Source organism: Coturnix japonica, chromosome 2, assembly GCF_001577835.2.
Source record: "Coturnix japonica isolate 7356 chromosome 2, Coturnix japonica 2.1, whole genome shotgun sequence".
Taxonomy (NCBI): Eukaryota; Metazoa; Chordata; class Aves; order Galliformes; family Phasianidae; genus Coturnix; species Coturnix japonica.
This window is the reverse complement of record NC_029517.1, coordinates 31,366,935-31,384,530: the sequence shown is the minus strand read 5'-3', so window position 1 is coordinate 31,384,530 and position 17,596 is coordinate 31,366,935. Positions and strand designations below refer to the sequence as shown.

Below are 17,596 nucleotides of genomic sequence, written 5' to 3'. Positions count from 1 at the left end.
ATTTTGCCTGAAACATTTTGTTATTACATTTCTCTCCTGTCAGTGGGAATTAGAGGAAGCTGAAATGTCCCTTTCTAAATAAAGAGCTAAAAGTAATCCCCTGTTTTGTGATGCTTGAAGCATTGCTTTCTGTTTGTGTTGTATGAGAAATGTGGTTATGTTTATATCAGAGGGAAGTGTTCTCTATGATATGGCCCACAATCCCCCACCCTTTGGCATCCCCATACAGAGACCTCTTGGACCATGCAGTAGCTCCTTTCTGTCATGTGCTCTGAAGCGCAGTCCCCTTGGAAACCAAATATACACATACTATCTTACTAAACACAACAAGGATAGTAGTAACTATTCTTTATATTATTCGGAGCAATATGTTTTAATTTTATTGTTGGAAGAGATATTATGTAACATTTTTCTATCGTACACATATCTACAGCAAACATTATTTTCTAGGCTTTTATAATCCTGTTAAAAAGCAGTATTAGATGAGGATCTCCACAGCTTTTATGTTTTATTCCAAACTTTTCCTCTCTAAACGGAAATATTTTTATTCCTCATGACAATAAAATCCCACTTGTGATCAGTGATATTTGTACAGACCTTTCTGAAACACGAAGCAAAATGCTGAGGGAATGACATTCCCAGTGTAGAGTTCAAAATAGAATAAATAATACATCATTACAAAATCTGTCATAACTAAAAGAAAAAGAACAAAAAGAGGAATCACATTTCATTAAAACAGCATTTCATTCAACTTTCCTGTGATTTTAGAGGATGGCTTTTCTCACCCTAGATCTGGCAATGATCACAGATGCTGATCACTTGTTGTTCTGTTACCATCTTTTCAGTTAAAAACTGAAGCGTCTTCAGGAGTGTCACGGGGAATTTTAAATGACATAGCAGCAAATGGCATCAGGTTCCGATGCTATCAAAGAGAGCAAGCGGTAATTAGAGCGGTTGGAGTGGTGCCTGAGCATGATGTGGTGCTGCAGCACTCAAACCAAGCAGGGACCTCCATGGGGAATTTTTTGGACAACATAACACAGAATGCTGCTCATGTCTTCTGTCATAGCCAATTTTATATGCTTGAAACAAATGTATTACGGTTAACCAAGAGCCGGCCACTGGAATACTCTAAGCTGAGTATTGTTCCTTCCTTTGTCTGAAGCTCACGCAATGTGCTGTACATTTTATAAGAAAGCACTTTTCTTTCCATCTCTTGAAAAAAAAAATCAACATCGCCTTAGGTTTCATTAACAATGTCCTTCCCCCTCAATAAATATGTCTATATGATTGCTTTATGCAATGAATCAGGTGTGAAGCCGACATGAGAAAACTCCCAGATCATCATTCTGTCCTACAAGGAAACTGTCGTCATTATTTATTTTAACTCCAAAACTGCAAGTGCCCTGGCAAGATATTGATAGAAGCTTGCTTTGCTAGTGCATACTGAGACCATTCTCATCATCTAACATGAACTCTCAGCCACTTCTGAGAGAGACATGAGGTCAGTGGGGATGTAGGCCCTAAAGAAGAAGCTTCTTTAGAAAATTCCGCATGTTCTAACCTTTTGCAGATCAGCTGGGAGACCCATGGCAGCAACGATCTAAAAGATCTTCATGGCTAGAACTCACAGTGTAGAAGACTTACTCGGTACAGTGGGCAGCAAGCAAGTAGAAGCAGGCATCAGTATTTTCTTCTTAGGTAGCCAGTGTTGAAACCTGTCATTTCCCTTCTTTTGTTCTTTCCAACAGGCACTTTTGTTACTGCAATAATAATGAGCTCATCCCAAAGCTTTATAAGAACAAATTAATGTCTCTGGTAGCTTGAGTTTCACAATAAGCAGGGGAGCTGCCAGTCTGCTCTCAAATCTCCTTCAGCTTTCTTCTGTATTCCACAGAAGTTTTTCTAAGAGTTGTTCTTAGATTTCATGAAAACTGAAACAAAGAAGTTGTTAATAATTCAGTCTCATTACCCATCCAATTAGACTCTGGATGAAGGATATAAGGACGAGTGTGCCAAACTCTGCGGATTGTTGGTATTCCAAAGCAATTAAAGCAGTTAGTGCCTAATTAAGTGCTAATTTATGAATTGTGCTGTCTTATGGATGATAGAAATCTGGCTCAGGCTGGAAAACAAGATTTTAGCTATTACACATGAAAGCACCTACTACTTTTATACATATAAAACCTACTTTGTTTCATATGAGTCGAGTGCACTGTGTACAACTAGATTAAAGTCCTCTCCTGATTTGGCTGATGTCCTCTTACAGTTTCAAGTGTTTCCCTAACATTCATTTTCCTGTATCCTCAGAAGTCACAGAATAGGCTGGAAGACAAGCTGTCTGGCAGCCAGTTTCCCACATTTCCTTCAAATGGCAAACTGAACTGTCTTCTGCAGTAGCAGAGTTGAGAACTTATTGATGCTCACAGTATCTTTATTCCCTGCTTCACAGAATAATGGAAATTTTAGCTTGAGCTGAAAAAACAGGAACCAGCAGCAACTGTTTGAGCCAAGCTTTTGAAGGAGGACCTTCCAAGCTTCCTTGTATACTACAGCAAACACACATCTTTCTTTTCCTTGTAGGAAATGTTCATATCTTGAATCCCAAAGAGAAGTAATGGTAAGTTTTGGAGACTTGATCTCTTCACAGACCCGCCAGTTATCTCTGACGTAGCCCTTGGGAACGGTCAAATTGCCACAGCTGATTTGTGTTCTTGTTACATACAGACAAAAACAAGTCCTTCTCATCTTCACTCTTCACCGCTTCTATGCATTTGCCAGAAAGTACGTGGACAATCATTCCATTCTACAATGTGAGAGGAGAAGGGGAAGAAAGAACAAGTAAAACATAAGAGATTTCCAGTAAAAACTAGGCCATATTTCTGATTTTTTGATGTATAATAGGTCACCGGTAATGACTGGTTGTTTGAAAACATGTTAGTATTGCTCTAAACATGATCGCTGGGTTTAGCTTTGAGCCCAGGGCATTGTGAGAACACATGGCTTCTTTGGCAGCTGACAGGATTCATAAGTGCAGAACTCTCGAAATCTCTTTCCCACCACTGTTTTTTATTTTCTACGTGTAAATGTTGTCATCAGCATCAACTACAGTATCAGAGTCCACAACATTTGAAGAGGACCAGTCCTTCTCTTAGGAATCAGAACAAATCACAGCAGGTATTGTACCTGAGGATTACAGCATCCCTACAACTACACTGACTTCTGTTTTCTCAGGCTGTCCTGGAGCCTGAGCAATTTTTCAGTCTTGCGAGGAGTTCTTACTCTGATGGATGGAGTCTGAGTAATACTGAGCTGTGATTATAAGAGGTTTGTCCTTCTCTTGCAATACAGGGGCCATTTTAAAGACTTCCCTACTTCCATGGGGCTCTTATTTGGAAGAACTTGGGATTCACAGTGCCTTCCTCCATCCAAAAGTGGTGGGCAAGGATTTATCCTTCTGTTATTTTCACCTCTCACTTTTACAACCCAGCCTCTGACTGTATTGCTATAAAGCCAGTAAGTCAAACAGTTAAAATAAGGGTATGTGAGTGTAGGTAATTTGTGTTTTTAAACCAAATGTATTTTCTACAGGCAGTGTAAACAGATTAACAGCCTCCTAAATTTCCTGGGTGAAAATGGTACAGAAGTGAAAATTGCCCTTCAGCTATACCATCCCTTCCCTACACACGAATCCTGCTAGTTACCCAGTGATCACACAGTTGCCACCAGCAGCCATCCCCTTGTGGCAGTCAGTACTGACCTCCTGGATGTCCCAGTGCTGCTCGCTGTTATCTGTTTCCTTTGTGCAGTTTTGAGGGATAACCTTCCCATGCCTGACACCAAGGCAAAACAGCAGAGCAGGCCCAAGACGGATTTCCTTCATGTTGTTGTATTCAAAGTGCTGGAAAAAGGAGGATTTGTTTGAACAATGATGGAAGGCCATCCCAATTCATTTTGAATGTTCACTCCATCATTAATTTTCCCACTCCTGTTTGTTAGATGGTACCCAAACATGAATGAAGGAGACTCAAAAAGGCAATCTCCTCAGCTAATTTTGGCATAGCTACTTGCCTGAGACTGTTTTTCTGAGGAAAGACTTTGTGGACTGTAATTACACATGAAGTAAACCCATTCTATAAGAAATCTTTCTAGTTTAATAAATATTTGAACAGAGAGGTGTTTCTAAAGTGTCTGTACACATTACAGTTCAAAATGTGCCTGCAGCTCACCCTGAGCTCACTGTGAGCAGTGAAACTTCATTGGGACTTAGAGTAAATATCTGCAGTCAGTCTGTACTGGTTTGCCTTTGCTTAGTGCAAGAACTTGCTAGTCTAATGCCACCTTGCCAGTCTACATAGATTTCCCTCCAGTCTTTTAGGCAGTGTTTTGGGCACTGCCATTTCTCAAATGGTGCTCAGCAACAGAAAGATGGGGAACATTGCCTTAGCACACACCTAATTTTAAACACATTATTTCCATGGATGTCAACCCAAATGCTTACATGGTTATCTTCTGAACAGTTCCCTAAGTCCAGTGTGGTGCTTCTATATATAAAATGTACAGTACCTGGGTGAGGCTGTTACTGCAAGGAGAGAGTTTGATAGAGCCATCTTCCAAGGCCCTTCCAGGTCTGTAATCCGCACAGAAGCCAGCGCCAGTATTGTAAAGCTGTAAATAGATGTTTATACTGAAATAAAGCACAGATATCATGAAAATATCCTTCATCTACCTAATTGTTTTTATGATTACATTCCCTTATCATATATAATTTTGCATATAATTCAGGCAGTATTATTTTTCTTTCAGACTGGATGTTACACACTGATCTTGCAAAGTGATCTGATAACAAGGGAGAGTCTCGCCAAAGGTCAATGTTATCTAATGAGCTTTAAGTTAGAGATACCCACTTCTGGTTTTAACTATGATGATGGTTAAAAGAAATCTGTCAGACCTACTTCTTTGCTAATGGAGAATTTGCCTTCAACCTGACATGGCATTTAGCAAAAATACAGATATTCCAGAGGGAAAAAAACATTTCCCGTGATCCGCAGTTAGTTATGCTTTTATCAAACAAGCCTTGATAATAAGGAACAGGCAAAACAGTAGAAGAATGCAGTGAAATTTGTCTACAGATATCAGTGTGTGACTTAATTAGTAAACCTGTTGCCTTGTTGAGGGGAAATCCTGTCCAGTAGAGTTTCCTGGAATAAATCCATCTTTTAATGATTTTTAAAAGATTGGTATCACATCCTGTACACAATCTGCAAAGGAACTGCAATTACTATCACCTCTGTCTTTGGGGGAAGTGCAGAAGTGGGGAAATGCTTCTTTTCCTTCATACACGTGGATCAGCATAGAGAAATCCCAGATGCTGTTTCAATTGCCATCTGAATGGAGCAACACAGTTCTTTTCTGGTTTTTAATGACACTTAAAGAATCTAAGTCTAGGATCTCTGATCTGTGATGCCAAACTATAAAGTCTGAGCTCATCTCTTGGATGGAATTTAAGGTTTATATGAGAATTTGGACTGTCTGTGCTCTTCAGTCCTTTTGTTTCTTCTTCCATTCTTTTCAAAGCTTTTCAAAGTGGGAACTGCCTCTCACAGTACAGATATTGATTACCTAGTACTAACTAGTGCGTGCAAGTGATACTGGGGTCTTCAATGGAAAAACACAAATCCTTTTTCCTGTACATTTTCTCTTACCTTGCCAGATAGTCTTGGTGTATTGTCAGTCCAGGAGAGCTCAGGGTACACATTTCTTATAAACCACTGGAAACTTCTGCAGCCCAGTCTCTTCTGTAGCTGAAGACGCTCACTGCAGTCTGGTTTCTCTGCCTTCGTGGAGAAAGCACAGGGCAAAAAAGGTTACTGAGACACTAGAAATGAAAATGACTACATAGGAGTTATTTCCACCACTTCTGTCCTGCATGTTAAACATGATACATATCTCTCAAGGTCAGGCAAAAGAAGAGGACCAGCTGTACTCTTTTTCCAGCGTTGTGTTTCAGAAGTAGCACGTGCTGTAAAAACAGGTATTTCCTTTAAAACTGAAGTTATCCTGCAAGATACAGCAGACTTCATCATCTTTTTAACTAAAAATATCTGGGCCAAATTTGATACTTTTTTGCACTGGAATGAGTGGGATTCAGATTGTCATTCAGTACAGAACTTACCCCAGAATTAAACAACAACAAAAGAGTGTCAGTCCTCTGTTATCAGAAAAGTTAAGAACAGAATTCGGCTGAACATGAAGCTAATCAAATAATTATCTAGCAGTTGCTAAATGCAGTTGTTAAATGTGTTTTGTGACTGTAAAGGCACAAAAATGTCGAGCTTTATGTATTTTCATAAGCTGCACACACACGATCCTAGCAGCAACTCTGTTCTGAATGAAGACAGCTACCATCAACCCTTGCTGCAGCTATGGGCATCGTCACTGCAAGGGACTGAAGGGTCTGAGTGTCTGAGGGTATTAAGCACCTGAAGATGACCAGTAGGATTCTGAAAACCTCCTAGGCAGGTAAGTGCCTAAACTGTAGATATAAAAGCATACAAAACACTTTTCTAAATCTCTCAGCACCCAAATACTACAAGACGTCCCACCACCTTTAAGTGTCTTTCTCCTCTTTCTTGCCAGTAGCGGATTTCCCCTTTCTCATTTAATGTAATTTTAGATTCCAGGACAGCAGTGTGGATTCCTGTCAGAAATCAGAATTGGGAACGTAAGCAAAAAATTCCTTGTAAATAACTTTCCTCAACTCAGCCATTTCTCAGCAACCTTCAGGAAATAAAAAGGCCTTTGCCACACGCTTGATCATCAGTGACAAACAAGGGCCTGGGAGATGAAGAAAGAAGCATCGGTTTTTAAAGGTGTGTATCAATCATGCCAGCCCATGTTAAGTTGCACTGGCAAATCTTGACAGTTGCAATATGCTAAAGAGAACCTCCTCATTTAATGTCAGCCTCACATTCAATAAGCAAAACAACAAAGTTCAGCAGTTCAGTGCCTCACAGACCTGGCCCCAAGAGGTTTCTTTGTAACAGGGAAATAGAGGAATAAAATGCTTCCCCTAAAAAGAGATGTTTCTCCAGAGGCTGCTTTGGCTGAAGAAGGTGATAGCAGTTAATCTCGTTTTGTTGTGCTAGTTACAGTGTGTATTTGATGCTGAATAAGTGGTGTAAATAATTTAAAGAGACTCATTAAGCCAATCTGAAAGGAAACAGTGCTTGTAAATAAAACAAACGAAGCACACACACACACACAAGAGAAAAAGAGACTGGCTGAAACCATGGAGAGCTGCAGAGAGCCTTATTAATCTGTATTAATGCTCATGCCACAGGTGTCCTGTGCAAGATGTAATTTTGACCATAAAATGGGAAGACTTATAAAGCTGTCTAAATGGGGCTCGTTTTTTATTTCCAATGTTGGGCAATGCTATTTCAAGGCTCATAGTGGCCCATAGGTGGCTCCGCTCAGACTTGCCGTGCAATCAATCCTGCAGGGCTCTCTGCAGCACTGGCAGCAGAACAGCAATAATGTCACTGCTTGCATGTGTCTTGAACAGCATCTTGTTGTACTGACAGGCTGATGGTATTGGCTGTGAAGGAAAGGAATGGAGAAAAAGGCCTTTTATGTTCTGGTATTCTGAACATCTAGGCCATACAATTGGTCATTCAAAGGGGCATCATGCTTAGAAGTGCTAAAAGTACACTGGCTTGAATAAACTCTCAGGCAAAAGGTCATGGTGCCCATAGGTAGTAAGTGAAATCATTGATGGCTGTAGTTTTAGCTCAGAAGATTGCTTCTGAGTTGACAAGAATGGCCTTCAGGAAATAATTAAATGATTTAATCATAAAAATCATCTTAAAAGACCTGGCTTACCATCCTCCTTTCTGTTAAATGGCTGTAAATCTTGTGAGACATACGAGAGAAACCAAACCACGGCTTGTTGGGCAGCCTGAAGAAGGAGTCATTTGGAGTCAGAATCATACTCTAAGATACTGGACAGCTTCAGCAAACAACTCTCAGGCACAGGTTTCTCTTCTTCCTGATCTAACAGCTCTTCCACCAGCAGGTTTTTAAAAAGGAAAAACTACTTGGTGCCATGCCTACTGAATGTTTGACTGCACACAGGCACACACGCTACCATCCCACCACTGTCGCCTACCACAACACACACTCCTTCCCTCAGAAACAGACCACTGCAGATGTCCTTACCTTGCTGATTAGGAAAGCCACTGTGTCATTCCTGTAGAAGTTCTCTTTGAAAGAACCCAGCCAAGTCTCTGCTATTCGGATTTTGTTCCTCACAATGGCCTCTTCATAGGAGAAAGCATGGGGAATATGATTTCGATAGACATGCCCAACACGGGAGCATGGAATGATTTCTACAGAGCCACCGCAGAGCCAGGTCTGAAACATAGGTGAAAGTGTAAAAAGAGATTATCTTCTATGTAGCTAGTAAAGCACAACTGGCTTTACAGACCAGTTATAGTGAGAATGCAAAGCCAGATTAGAGTCGCTCATTGAGTTAAAGCCTGCTCTGGGCAGCAGCTGAATGTTAATTGTCAAAATTTCTAAAGCATCTGAAAAGAAGAAGCTCCTTTTCTATAGATTCCCCTCAGGACATCCTAATCTGTGTATTCCCGGAAACATGGAATACCGTGATATGCTTCTTCATGCACTGCTCCTCACAGATGTGGAGACACAAAGATACTGTGCAAGACAGACCTTTGATTTGATGCAGTATTACCATTTATATGCTTTTATGTTTTCCTGTACACAGACAGTGCAGTGTAATGAGACTTGGAGGTATGCCTTCTGTTGCCTTGGACTTTAAAGACTCTGCGCTTTGTGTCAGCAATTTTTATTGCTTTTTAATATCAATTACTCTTCGTATCCAGCAAAAACTAATGCACACAATATAACATAAACAATTTGGTACTTAAAGTAGATAGCAAAGAAATAAAAGCAATTTTTCATGTTATGCATGCCAAAAATAGATGAGGCAGATCTCAGAAGGTATCTAAGCCAGTAACTCTGACCTCAGGCAAACAGAGATAGTGAAACTTCCTTCTCCTGACATAATGCTCCTAACTCACAGCATCTGCATATTCTTGTATAGTCACAGAGCACGAGGTAGAATTCTGGAAGTACAGTGATATTTGCCATGCCTCCAGAAGTTCTACACTTAACTGCCTTTATAAATCACTTCTTGCCTTTTCATTCAGATCCCTTCAAAACCCAATAGTTACCAGCATGTGATGTTTTAATTAAGGTTCTTACCCTTATAGATAGCTCTAGATTTTCCGCTCCCCACATGGTCATGTCAGAGTCATAAGCTCCAATGTTTTGGAAGTAATGTCGATCCATGGCAACTACTGCACCAGCTACTGCAGGACTCCTGTGTAGATAGGTAGCAGTTTGGAAGTGAACAACTGTTCTGGACAGAGAATTATATGAAGGATGAAAACCCCACCATTTCTGTGGTGGAGTTAATATCAAAAAACTATTGAATATTACTCCTTATAATCTCATACTAACTAATTATCAAAGAACAATTGGAATTGAATTCTGGGATTTACCTGGGGAAGAGAGCCAAGCTCTGAACTGTCGAATCAGGCTCAGAACAGTAAGAAGTGTAAAGTATATGTATATTCAAAACTACAGATACACATAATGATTAAGACTTTTAACTCTACATGGTCAACATGGTCATTTCCCTACAAACCTCAATACCTTGTCTGGTCAAGTTGCAGAGTAGTTGCTTCTGGTTGTGTGTAAGATATTTGACATGCTGAAAGCAGAACAGCAATCTACTTAGCATGAACGTTAAAGGCCGAACAATCATAATCTAAGCCAAAAACCCATCCTCTTTAAAAATCAATAATCAAGCAAATGCAGGTAACCATGTCTCTCTTTTATTAGCTGGAAGAATGCCCAAATTGAGTTGAGGTGAGCAGAAACATATTGGCTAATGAACTGTTACCTGATAGGGCTGATGGGAGACTGTCGTACCTTCTCTTCATGCTCTGGCACTGGTTCCCAGTGAAAATCTAGTTTCCAATCAAAAACACCTCGATGCAGCCTCACAGAGTGATAGTACTGAAAAGTCTTCCAGTCTATGACATCTATGATAGGGGAGACGACACTGTTTCTGAAAAAGACAACATAATTTCTTTTTATAGCCGAAGAATAATTTCACTACTATGTTAATGAACAGTGGATCTCCTTTATGACAATGTAAAGCACAAGCTCTCCTCTAGATGTTGAGTGCCCTCATTTTCCCTCCTGATAGAGCTCAGATGCTCCAGGCATGGGAATACTGAGCCTGCAGTAATGGTTCTGAAGATCAATAATGTATTGATAACCTTTACACTGCACTGCCATTTGAAGACTAATCAGGATTTTGCTATGTGTTAACCATCAGAATTCTCATAAAGCAATTTCACACAGAGCCTTCAGCCTTTGAAGTTATGGATGCAAAATTTACACTGAAGGATGATTTTGGTCTCATACACTTTACCGTCCTTTCATCTTCCTCTAAACGTTCCACACACTGTATGAGTTTGTCACTTCAGGCCAATGAATTATGTGCTTTCACTTATTTTGTTCTGCTTGGTTTTTTTTGAATTAACTTCTATCACTGGTTTTGTGAAACATTTTCTGTTTGTGCAGTTTTCTACTACACCCTCAATGTGCTTTCACTGTCTCTGTGAGAAATTGACTTTTAAGAGCCACTGTGCTGTGAGCAGCAATCCTTCAATTGATTTCTACCTCAGGTTAAATTTGGGTTAGTCGGAGATGAGGTATTAGACATGTCCCCATAGTAGACCTGTCATGACATTTCACAGTGTGCATTATCCTGCAGTGTACTGGCAATTTGGAAAAGCCATCAGTATTCCTCGTTTCCAGGTCAGTGATGTATCACATTTGGAAATTTTCAGAGTACAAATACAGTGGGCTTAGAGACTGCAGGGAAAAATATATAGAAGAACAACAGTATCCATTTCTGCTCCTTTACACAGAAAGTATAGCCTCTAGTCTTAGTATAAGGGCTTTCCTAGAAGGCATTCTATAGAAAATGTAAGTAACATTTGCTAGGGATTAAGGTGAAAAAAACCATACTGTAGTCAGTGGAGGAAAGTCACCTCAGACATCTCTAGTGCAGTGAGCCATTTGTTCGTTTCAATGGCAGAGGCCAGAACCAGCTGAGGGAGCCGGCAGCTCTGGGTGATGGTCATGTAGCCCTGACATATTTGTTCTACCTTTACAATCTCTATTGTAACTGGGTATTTTTTTTTAGTGATAGGATCAGGGAAGCTCAATGATCTGTTTTATCACAGTTGCCATTTACTGTAGATAATTTTAGAACCCCACAGAGAAAAAGAGATTACCGATCTTCAGTGAATTGTGTGAAAATGTACTATGCAGACAATAGCATCAAAATGATTCAGTTATTCCTTTGTTTCCTAATAAGAGCAAACTGCCCTATGACGAGCTAAAGGCAGGAGGTTTTTAAACAGAGAAGTGATTATATCTCTCCATTCGGGCATAAAATCAGCCTATGTAATATATTATAATAGGTGATCTAGGAAGCAAGCATTGTGTTTATAAATAAAACAATTTCATGGTCACCTTTGGGCAACATTTGTAGGCAGCGATTTGCTGCCATTCTTCTGCAGGACTCAAATAAATGATCCTAAAAATAATAAAGCCGGTATCCTCCCTCAATTCTCTTGATGAAAGCACTGTGATACTGTTTTGTAGCCAGGACAGGAGCCACCACCTCAAACTCAAGTCAACAGGAGCTGGCTTTATAATGGAAAGCTGTATTTAACCTCACTAACAGCATGAAAAGGAAACTAACTGCTTCTAGAAGTTACTAAAAGGTAGCGCTTTGGTGGACTTACTTACACAAGCAGGTGTTTTTTAATTTGGCATGCTGAGAAAATTCCAGCTAGCGGATGAAATGGATGTTATCAGACTAAACTTCAAAAAATGAAATATCACTATAACTGTAGTTCCTACATCCTGCTGCATTCTCCACCATAGACATCACTGACAACTGTCTGGTTAGGAGAGTACCTGGAGGTGGATGCTTCCCACCTGTTCAGTGCTTCTTGCTGAAATGCTATCGCTGCTTGTCTATCCATTCTCATCCAGAGAGGACTGAGGAAACAATGACGCCAGGTTAATTTATTTCAGAGTTTCAGAGTCAAGAGGGAAAGACCAGGGCGGTATGCCTGGGTGGAAGCCAGAGGACGCAACGTAGACTAAACCATTCATAAAACCCTGGTCATGAAGATTAGACCATAGCTGCATATGCAGCATAGCTCAGATGCAGACAGTGTGGATACTCATAATTATACTTAGATATATTCTGTATCAGACTGTCCAGACATTTCAAATGATCCTTCATTTTCACATCCAACCAACTTAAACCTGTTCTTCTTTTTGCATCCACCTTAAATTTGTTGCTGCTGTCAAACTTCAAACTCCAAAGACACTCCTAGCATCAGTGCAATTGCTCATGTGAAGTCACTATAGTAGTAGTTCTTGCTGAAGCAACCATTATTTTTTAATGCATGCTTTTACTTTGCTTGTCATTGACTATGACAATTCCATGTTAGGCAAGAAGAATACCTCCACTGATGTCATGGTTCTGGGGAACAGGCAATTACCTGAACTAAATATAAATTATGACACAGAAAATAACAATTTTTAAGTCAGCTGTAAAAAAACACCTCACTGGATCAGCCATATTCTAACCTGGCTAAATTCAAACCTGAAACAGAACAATATAAAATCAAATATCCTTTACCACAAAATTATACAGTGTAAATTGATTACTGTGTTTTAAAGCTATTACTCCAGTAGTTGTTTCAGCACGCCATGATAAAGTGTACTCAAGAGTATGTTTTTAAATGTAATGCTAGATCCTTACATGGTATAAAGTGGTGTAGCTTTGCTGAAACCTTCTTTAAATATTGAGGGTGCCCTTGTGATCTGAAATAGAGGAATCCAGTAACGTTATCTTTTGTGAAAACTGGACAGTGTTCAGTTTAATCTTAATCCAGCAGTGCTTTACATCCCATTTGGTAACAAGCTTTTGTATAGGAAAGCCTTTTTTAGATCTGTTTTCTGCATCTTCAATGATGGTTCGATCTTTGTGTGGATCTAAACGCAAATCTGCAGCAGAAGGTAATTGAAAGCTGGAAGATGTTCTCAGCTATTCTTCTTGTTTTTAACTGAATAACTGGCAGACAGTCAGCAGCTTTTCGGCACTTTGAAACGAAACACATTCTGGCAAACTACGGCTAATTTCACTCTGTGGAATTCAAGGAAAGGAAAAAAACAGGAAGCTCAAATATAACTGGCAGCAAGGCTTTGAACCACTTGACTGTGGCGGTACTAATCTGCGAATATTTCGAATGCTTGGCGCACACAGGATCTGCAAAAGGTCACAATTCCATCAAAAGAGCAACTCGAGCAACAGCTATTTCCTAGTTTGGGATTTCTCGACCGAATACAATTGTGAATGAAATATCTTCTCATGACCCTTGCAGTCAGCATGGACAGTGTGTTCTTCTCTGTTAATAAGTAACACACGAAGAGGAAGAGCTAATTAACATGTTTGTGTTGAAGTCGTAGGCAGACGTGGTATTTTGAAAGTGTTTTTTAGTGATTCATCCAGTAGATAATTTTAATCTGATTGAATCCTCCCCTAAGCAAGGAGGAACAGCAAAAGCAAACAGGAAAATGCTGTATTTTCCTCAGCCAGTTTCAAAGTGGCTCATTCCCTGCGGAAATAAGATAGCTTAGAAATCCAGACTGCGTGAGTTATCTGGCTCTGCCACTGTTGCCTTTTTACACTGGACAGTCAGTGCACTGTTCATACCTAAATCCTCATTTCTTCTACTTTCGTCAAAATTGATAGCTTTTGGCTTTAGATTCAAGTTTCTTTACCCCATCTTCTTTAAAATAGGTCACCTGCTGATACTGATGAGCGCTGTGAAAGATTGTAAGGAGATAGCGCATCTTCAGATAACGCACCATGTAAGTGAAAGTAGTGCGATTGACAAAGGGAAGCTATAAAAAGATCAGGCCGAAAGTGAATTAATGGTTGGACTGAACGATCTTGGAGGTCTTTTCCAACCTCACTGATTCCAGGACTCTATGAGTTCCCAGGGAGTCGGCTGCTGTATGTGATGTAGGTTTTCGAAACCAAGAAAAATAGCATGGAAATGCATGATTAAATTCATGATGGGGTTGTATGTCCTCTGGATGGACAAATTCATACTTCTCCAAGCCTGTGAGATGGCTAAAAACAGATGACTTACGTGTCTGATAGCTTGAAAAGCTGAGAGATGGTCCACAGAAAAAACAGAGAGCTGGACGAAAAAAGATGAAGGAACTGTTCATTGCAAAATATTTTCCATCTCCCTGGTGTAGTGCCATAAAACCAGCTCCACTCACTCATCTTTTGAGCAGCACAACTCTGTATCTATTCCTGTATCTATAAACAGAACCTCTGCTTGAGTTCAAGTCTAATGAGGTATCTCTCCATTGCCATGTTCATTTCTTATTCAGTTTAACATAACTTCATTAAAAATTAGTGACCTAAAATCAGGGAGCCAAGTAGAGACACTTTGAATTTTAGAAACTGGAGAGGCTTCTTTTGATATTGCAGGCTTCAGTTTCCTAGCAATATTGGAGCTGTGCTGTAGTCAGTGCGCTGGCACAGAGGGAAATAATAGCTGTTGCGATGAGGAGCAGGGGAAAGGTCCTGAGGACAAGCTACCGCTCTGCAAGCCTTCCCCTCTGGCAGTGTTATGGTGCCTATGCCTTTCCTAGAGCTGGAATTCCTTTTCAAGATTGTAATCAAGGCTTATTTTGCACCACGCTTCTCACCTGGAATTAGGTGGGAATATAAACAGTTGTCAAATGAAATGATCTGTGGGGCATCTCATCTAGATTTTTTTAATGCTGTTCAGGTGACTGTGGTATTCATCCTTGAATAATCAAATGTCAAGGAATGCTTTGCAAATCACTGAACCATTCTTGAGGTGGTGCAATAAGCCGATGCACAGCATCCCAATCAATTTGTTTGGTGTGGTTCAAAGAACTGGTCCCAGCCAAGGAGCCCGTAAATGCACATGTGATGACTTTGGAAAGGCATAATTCTTTTGGGATTAATGAATAAAACCACCATGCTGGGAAATGAAATGCAATCACACAGAGCAGTCAAATATTTGAGAAATCTGCCTGTTCCTGCAAAATTGGGTAACATTTCTCATGTTTGTCTTGTCTGTCATTGCCACAGGTTAATGAGAAATGGGGATATCTCCCTTTACATGAATATGTTCAACTCAGAGTGAGGTCTCCATGTAAACATCTCTGCATTGCTAAGGTCATAATAACAGTGGTAGACTTGCTCAGGAGTGTAGAAAATTGGGCTTGATCAGTTTTCAAAGTTAAAATCTCTCTCTCAGCTCCTTTAAACTCCTTCAAAGGACGGCTATTTGGAAAGGCTGCCTTTTTCCTTGCCAGCTGAAAATTCACTTGCTCTACATGATTAAGTGTTTTCCCCATGCTGTCCCTCCAGCAAAAGTGCATGGATAGCAGCTTGACTGGTGCAGCCAGAGGAAGAATGAGGGGTATTTCACTGGTTACTCTAAGCTTTTTTGTCACTGTGTTTTCCTCATTTGGGCTGTCTTAGGAAGTGGATATGATTGAATTTAACAGCTTCTCGACTGCTAAATGAAGCCAAGTTGAGGAGTGATCTCCATGCAAGCATTACAAGCAATTTAGGAAAAAATAACAAATTAACTTCCTTAATCTCCTTGAGGAACTCAAGGATCGCAAAAATGAGCTCAGCTGTACATTAGAGAGTAGGCCCAAGCAGCAACCTAAACATATAACACTCTGAAAATACATGTGTGTCTTCCTGAGTGAGTTTGAGACACGATGATCTTTAAGGCTCCCTTCCAACCCAAACCATTCTATGATTGTGTGGTTCTGTATTTACCTGTTGCTGGACAGCCTGGCCAGGAGCGGCTCCAGCCAGCCCTTCTGACACTCGCAGTGTGAATCCATGAAGACGAGCACATCTCCAGTTGCCCGTGCAGCTCCGAGCATCCGACCTCGGATGACTCCAAGCCTCTTGTTGCTCCGGATCAGCTTCACACCATCCAGCTTCGAGATGTATTCGCTCAGGGCTGACTTCAGGGACCCTGTCATTAATAGAATGGTCTTTTTTAGCTTCGATTCAAGTTCTTACTAGAAAGCAACAGGTAGTAGGAGATGTTGCTTGCTTGCCAGTAAAATGTTCTGGGAGCATTTGTTTTACACGGTGATGCAGGCCATGTTCCAAATATTCCCACAGCAGTGTAACGTCAAAGAGAAGAAGAGACTAATGGAAACTGAGATTCACTAGGTGTGAAACTGTTCCTATGAGAAACTTAATATCCCCCTCTCCTGTTTTCACCAAAAGGTAGATGTTCTCATCCTCTCATAAAAGACACAGATCAGCATGAGATACAGGTGTTTGGCTTTCCCGAGCACTTGGGATTACTTTAGCAATGTGGAGTTTTCCACTCCTCACTTCAGCCAAAGTCCACGTCTGGAAATTATTATACCAGATCTGGTCCAGTAGGAAGATTTGCATTCTGTGATCTTATTTTAAAGCAAGAAAGCCTCAGAGTGATTGAAAGTGATGGGGAAGAAAAGAAACATATTTCAAAGTTGAAAGGCTAAGTTGAATTCTAGACATGGAAGATTGAAACCTGGCAAGCCGCTTAGGGCTCTCTCCCTGAAGGTCCCATTTGCCTTTTATTCTCTTCATGTGCTACTTGGAGGTGAACAGTTTCTTCCCTGCAGCTTTGGAAAGCAGAGATCATACAGAGAAATGGGGTTACCTTGCTGGCTCAGGTCATCCACTAGGATGATATCCTTGAGGGAGGCCTTTGGGGCTGTGTCAATAATGCTGTGCACTGTTCTCAGCAGAGTAGACCAGGCTTCATCATGGAAACAGATGATGACACTAGCAGTAGGCAGGCTGGAGTCATATTCTTGCTGTAGGCACCTGTATGGGATCAAATGAGGGAGACACTAGAAACACTGTTACAACTGGCTACTTCTTTTCTCAGACCAGAGTTGCAAGCTACACCTACATTTTCAGGGATTGAAACCAGTTTAAGAATCATAGAATGGCCTGGATTGAAAAGGACCACAGTGATCATGTAGTTTCAACCCCCCTGCTATGTGCACCAACCATCAGACCAGGCTGCCCAGAGCCACTTCCAGCCTGGACCTGAATGCCTCCAGGGATGGGGCATCCACAACCTCCTTGGGCAACCTGTTCCAGTGCGTCACCACACTCTGGGTAAAGAACTTCCTCCTAATATCTCACCTAAACCTCCCCTGTCTCAGTTAAAAACCATTCTCCCTTGTCCTGTCAATATCCACCCTTCAAAACAGCCATTCCCAATCTCAGCTCAGGAAACAAAGGAAGTATTAAGGTGTTTAAGACTAGAACATGAAGTGAAAATATGAGAATGACATTACAAAAATCAAAATAAAAAATATGAAT

General features: G+C 40.5%; 1 protein-coding gene across 5 annotated transcripts in view; it reads right to left on the bottom strand.

Annotated features, from left to right (window-relative positions):
• Window positions 1–354: 354 nt before the first annotated feature.
• Window positions 355–17,596, bottom strand: part of GALNT15 (polypeptide N-acetylgalactosaminyltransferase 15) — a 32,348-nt gene continuing 15,106 nt past the window's right edge. For 4 of the 5 annotated variants that reach the window (XM_032443197.1, XM_015853815.2, XM_015853814.2 and 1 more), the window contains 9 exons: window positions 16,923–17,089; window positions 16,034–16,238; window positions 9,992–10,159; window positions 9,289–9,406; window positions 8,221–8,415; window positions 5,706–5,837; window positions 4,567–4,668; window positions 3,761–3,901; window positions 355–2,806 (listed from right to left, as the gene is read on the bottom strand). In XM_032443197.1, coding sequence (XP_032299088.1) covers window positions 2,660–2,806; window positions 3,761–3,901; window positions 4,567–4,668; window positions 5,706–5,837; window positions 8,221–8,415; window positions 9,289–9,406; window positions 9,992–10,159; window positions 16,034–16,238; window positions 16,923–17,089 — 1,375 coding nt within the window. In that variant the 3' untranslated portion in view covers window positions 355–2,659. The remainder of the gene's footprint in view (window positions 2,807–3,760; window positions 3,902–4,566; window positions 4,669–5,705; window positions 5,838–8,220; window positions 8,416–9,288; window positions 9,407–9,991; window positions 10,160–16,033; window positions 16,239–16,922; window positions 17,090–17,596) is intronic. The other variant, XM_015853817.2, reaches the window with a different exon arrangement.